At 36.8% G+C, this 6,000-nt stretch overlaps 1 protein-coding gene across 1 annotated transcript; it reads right to left on the bottom strand.

Annotated features, from left to right (window-relative positions):
* mc1r (melanocortin 1 receptor (alpha melanocyte stimulating hormone receptor)) lies at window positions 1–2,213 on the bottom strand. Its single transcript, XM_015373818.1, has one exon. The coding sequence runs from the start codon at window positions 1,907–1,909 to the stop codon at window positions 941–943; it is 969 nt and encodes a 322-aa protein (XP_015229304.1). The 5' UTR covers window positions 1,910–2,213; the 3' UTR covers window positions 1–940.
* Between the last annotated feature and the right edge of the window lie 3,787 nt (window positions 2,214–6,000).

Here is a 6,000-nt window from a genome sequence, read left to right as displayed (position 1 = left end):
TCGTTTAATGTCAGCACTGTTTTCTGAGATGTCTCCCACTGAAGGAACATTTCTGGGGCATTTTGAAGGCAGTTTAATCAACTTTGATTATAACCAGTTATTCCTAACAAAAAATATACAGATATTAATAATTGTAATAGTGTCATTATTATTATTATTACTACTTCAGCATCCACACTTTGTATCTTCCTTGTCTATTTAAAAAGTTATTTTGTGGTCTTGGGCTTAAAATCCTAGGCATATATCAAAGTATTGTATTTATTTTTTGGGATGCAGTTTGATGTAGCCTATTTATGAATAATGAAATGTTTAAATCTCTGTTATTTTCAAATAAGAAAATTATTTGAGTTTTATTATAATATAGGCCTATATAAATTAGGGGGGATTATAATCGGTTGCGAATAGATTTGTTTATTGGAGTCCCTGGCCCACATTTATATAGTGTATTATTTTCATTGTTGATTCACAAACTGGGACTTAAATCCAAATGTTTTTTTTGTTTTTTTTTTTTGTTTGTTTGTTTGTTTTGATTTTGAAATCAGAGCCTATTTTCCTCCATTGGCTTAGATTCTTGGGATCTCTTGCATTTAAACTGAGGATCATTTCAGTAAGAGAATTTGGTTTTTATAGTAACATAGTAGCAGCTAAAACGGCTTGACCGAGCAGGTTAACTTAGGATCCTTATGTAAAAGATAAATGTTGGAAACTGCATTAATCAATAGGCATCAAGCATCAATGAATAAGGCAGGATATCCAGATAAAACTCATCCAGCTCCATGCTGGCACTAGGAAATGTTATTATTGGCCCTATGTTGCGCTTACCTTGTGGATCAATCCACCAAATAAAACATGATCTTAAGATTCACATGGCAACAATTATATCAATAAAGAGTCACGTGGGAACCTAATTTGCCTTAATTTCCCCCGATGCAAACGACTGTTACATGCCAAAGCACCAACAGCACAGGACCAGCTCCTTTAGGGTTTTACGCAGCTCCTGGCTCCTGTATGCGTAAATTAGCGGGTCAATGAGGGAGTTACAGATGATGAGGATGAGGAAAAGGTGAAAGTACTGAAAAAAGCATTTACAGAGGGGACTGCTTGGACAGGCGAGGATGAGGAAGAGGTGGAGGAAGAAAGGTCCCCAGCAAAAAATAAAGACTCCCAGCAGGATGGTGAGCGTGATCGCCCCTTTCATGCTCGTGGACTGGCGCCGGCCTTTCTGAAACGCAGTGATGCGTCGGGAATGTATGTGGGCCAGCACGAACATGTGCAGGTAGAGCGCAGCGTTGAACACCAGGGTTACGCAGAAGAAGGTAACCAGGCACACGATTACGGCGTTATCGGTGTGGTAAACGATGAAGAGGATGCTGGAGGTGATGCTGGTGAGCCAAACCAGTACGATGATGGTGATGGCGCGGTGCGTGGTCATGATGCTGTGGTAGCGCAGCGCGTAAAAGATGGTGATGTAGCGGTCTGCGGCGATGGTGCACAGGAAGGAGAGAGAGGAAACCACGGAGCTGCAAATCATCACGTCGATGACATTGTCCAGGTGACGCAGCGCGCCTGGGTGCACATCCAGGAGGTCGTTGTCGTTCAAGAGCATGAATATGGTTTCAACCACGTTGCTGACGCTCACCAGCATGTCGGACACTGCCAGGCAGCAGATGAAGTAGTACATAGGGGAGTGCAGGTTGCGGTTCCTGATGATGGCCAGGATCACCAGGATGTTCTCCACCAGGCTGATCAAACCCAGCGTCAGGAACAGTTCCTGAGGGACCCGGATATGGACGCAGTTAAGAAAGTTGCGCTCTCCGCGCGTGGAGTTGGTTTCGTTGTCGTCCAGGATTTCGGCCAGAGGGTTGAACTCCGCATGGAGATAGCGCAGGGAGTTGTTGCTGATATCCATGTCTGAGTTCTTGTTCCACTGTTTCAAATGAATCTAATCCAGGTGAAAATCCACCGTGGGACCTAAGCAGTTCTTAGCCGCGCAGGCAAAGTCTGGAGAGATGGCTTGTTTGTCCATGTGAAAAATGCCTCTCCTCTTTCTAATTTTCCTGACTAACATTGATGCGGCTCCTCTTGGATATACATCCATGAATTATGAGCTGCTCATGAATAGCACGCGTTTTACCGTCATTGCGCATCTGATCCGTTAAAATCCAATCTCTTGTTGAAGAACACTGTAAAGTTGGAAAACTGGATGCGTCTGGTGACCCTGAAGCTGCAGAGTGAGCTGCTTTAGTCATTTTGAAAATTATGCTGTGTGACTTTTCCAAACTCCTCCTTTTTACGCAGACGTCAGTTGGACATGTGGTCCTATATCTCAGGGCTCGCTGATTATTACTTTAGAAAAGCTTTGCATCCTAATGAAGACAATTAAGGAGAAAAAGGTAAGAATATCTGAGATGAGCGTGTTGAAGACCTGAACTGTCCAAATGCACTCAACGTTTTAAATACAAGTTTTTGTGCTAATTGTTGACTTGATATTAATTGCATCAGATTCATCAATGTTTTGTTCAGATAAGTAGGAAACCCATATTATGGAGGACCAGGAGAGTCAAAGCCATTTCAAATGTAACATTTAAATCATACACTGCAAAAAAAATGAAAATCTAAATGAGTAAATTTTCTTAAAGTAAATGCATTTTTTCTTGAATTGAGGAGGTAATTGAGATACTTTGCCAATGGAAAAAGCACAATTTACATTTAAAATAAGAAAAAAAATTTGCTTTGTCTTATTTCAAGTGCATCTAATTACCTTGTTTTTGAGGTAAAAATCTCATTCCATTGGCAAATCATCTTATTCGTCTATCAAAAATAAGGGTAAATACACTCAATGTAAGAATTTCTTTACTTAATTTTAGATGATTTTTGCAGTGTACATTTTTTTTGCTCATTATACATTTCATTATCAAAAAGAGGTGGTAAAATCTATTATCCATAGTTATCTATTAATCCATAGTTAAATACTCCAAATTGAAAAAGTTTTTTCTAATCCCATTTCTAAATGGAGATAAAAAAAAAAAAGAACAAAAAAAAAAAAGCAATGGTTAGTTTGTGAACCATGTGTGGCAGTCTAACCAATTAGAGAGCTGGTTACAGCTGAGCATGAGCGTTTCTAGACGGGGGCCAGTGCCCCTGTAGAACTAGTTCCTGTTATGGCCATATACTAAAAAGATAATACTGAAATAATTTCTTATTGTATGTTCAAAGAGAAGAGATTCTAACTGAATGGTACCAATTAGAGGAACTTTATTTTTGATCTTTTCAGTTTACTTTAACAAAAATGTTGTCTGTTGTTTTCATCTGTCACATCAGAGGTCTGTGACCTTTCTTTATGGCTCACTGAATACAATGAATGGTGCATTATTAACCTTTTTGCTGTATAATTATGGGTAAAAAAGCACTGGTCCACCCCGGCCAATATGAAAACACATTTTCAAATTGCAGTATTTAATAAAAACATTTTACAATTCCTTTTCAAATTCAGTTTAAAAGGAAACACTACAAATCGTATTTCTAACTGCATGATTTAAATGCTACATTTGAAACAGCTGTTTTTGTCTTTTTTTAGTGACTACTTGATCACTATGAGTGGACTCTGTGCACACAGCTGCTGCCTTCTGTCTACTGACAGTCCCATATGGAGAACAAAAGGGAAAAGTGTGAACTGAAAGAGCTCTATTTAGATTCAAAGCACATTTTTCCTATCAATGAAAAAAAAAATACAATTTTTAAATGCCACTTGGCTTTAAGATCAGATTTTCTCTGGGTTTACCTTATTTTCTGCTGATCTTATTGTTTTACAGAAGACTTTGAATGTTGATCATTAACACAGAAAAGTAAAAGTTTTGTGATGAGTTGACAGAATAACCAATATAAAGCAAATCAAATTATGGTTTCTAGGAAGCTCTTGACCATAATAAGGCTCAACAAATTTCTAATAAAATGTTTGTAATTGTGTCTAAACTCCATAACAAGGTTTCTAAAACAATCTAAGTGGTTAAGGTAATGCTCTATCAACGCTTTAATATTTTATACACATATCTACGGTAATCTAAAAGCTTTTCAACAAAATTACACATGGAATGACAAATGCACATAAACCGCCTAAAAGTGCCTTAGAAATTAATCATGAAACACAAATGTATGAAACATCATAGACATTGAGTTGAGTTGTGAAAATCCCATATATTGTAAACCAAGGCATGTTTGTGACACCTGATGCTTTGTTTACAGCTGTATCCTCAAAATGCAGTAAATTTCCCATAAACATCACTGAACAAACAATGGGGTTTTTCTGAATTTACATTTATAAGATTTCTGTGAGTTAAATTGCAACAAGCTGGAATTCTCATGTTTAATATGCATTGTATAGAATTTCAAAGATTTTATTGCTGTTGATCTTGAAATCAGAGTATAAAATAAAATAAACTAACATAAAATGTTAATTAGGGAAGCTGAACCATATTATAGCTAACACAATCTTGGGAAGGACTACTTATAGTCGTCCAGCTGATGCTGATCAAATAATACTCTCTAGCTGGAAGGTAAATAGAGACTTAGACTTTATTTTTTCATTTTGTATGCACAAGTTTAAACAAATAAATTTCGTTAAGATCAGCACTCTACACTATTTAATTTTTTTATGTGCAGCCTTGATAAGGTAAGCAGAAGTGATTAAAAAAAAAAAATCACATAAGCTATTGCTAAGAAAGTTGACTGCTGTCATAAATGTCCATACACTGCAAAAACGACCTAGAAATAAGTCAAAATTTCTTAAATTAGGTGTTTTTACTCCTAATTTGAGTAGAAAAATAAGATGATCTGCCAATGGGGTGAGTATTTTCACTCTTAAAATAAGATAATTAAATAATGTCTTATTTGAAATGTAAATTGTCTTGTTCCATTGGCAAAATTTCACACTTACCTCCCCAGTTCAAGAAAAAAATGCCCTTATTTTAAGAAAAAAATGACTTACTGAGATTTAAAAATTTTTCCAGTGTATAAGCATATTAGAAAATTAGTGGAAGGAAAAATGTATAGCTGTTAACACAGCAAAAGTGAAACTACATAAGGAAACAACTACAGTACCACCTACCTTGTACCACAGGGATCAAGCCTAGGCAGGGAGGGCGCCAGGAATTTGGGGCCCCATGAAAGACATGGGTATTGGGCCCTCAACTTTTATGCTTGCCCTGAGAACTTATTTTTCATTAATCTGTGCGTGTAATGACAAAACATGTATTTTTAATGTGGCTGCTTCAGGCTGCTCATGAGAATGATCAAGATTTATAGATGTCTTTTAATTGTTGTAATTTAATCTGAATATAAAAATCTAACTAAACTGTTTTAATATTGACAGAGATTTGATTTAATGAAAATATCATTTTAAACATCTACAAGCGTTTAGCTAATGTTTAACCTCTGATAACTATGGTTTTTTACTGTAGCCTGGTCTGCTTGGTAAATGTAAATTCTCAGCTCTGGGAGATTTCTGGCTTAGTTGTTTGGCCTTTTTGTTTCTTACAGAATCACAATAAATGCTGGATTAATTCTAGATTTTTCTTAAAAATTAAAAACGAATCAAAAAAAAAAAAAAAATTGCAATCATGTTCCGTTTCAGACAGCACCAAGCTGAGCAGCATCATTAATGATGTGATTCCCCTCTGACGTTGAAGAAGAATAACTACTTAGTTGTACCCAGCAGATAGATGTCTAATTATACTCAACAGGTTAATAATCTATTGTTAATTTGAACTATTCAGTTAACAAACCTTTCTGAAAGAAAAGAGAGGGCAGAATAACTGGGTCAAGGTATCGGGCGCCTTCTCTCTCTCTCCTCTTTCTTCTTCCTTTCTCTCCATTTTTGAAATCCAGATTTAAGGCGCTGCATTTTTCAGCCACGGACGTTTTTATCACACTGCTGCTCAGGGGCATCATATGGGGGGGGAAAGTTAGGACGATTCTAAGGTCCCTTAATTGAGGGGGGGTCCC

The sequence above is a fragment of the Cyprinodon variegatus genome, unplaced genomic scaffold (assembly GCF_000732505.1).
Source record: "Cyprinodon variegatus isolate N-32 unplaced genomic scaffold, C_variegatus-1.0 Scaffold5, whole genome shotgun sequence".
In the NCBI taxonomy this organism is placed as follows: domain Eukaryota; kingdom Metazoa; phylum Chordata; class Actinopteri; order Cyprinodontiformes; family Cyprinodontidae; genus Cyprinodon; species Cyprinodon variegatus.
The sequence above is the reverse complement of the archived record's forward strand: the minus strand, read 5'-3'. Positions and strand labels throughout refer to the sequence as shown.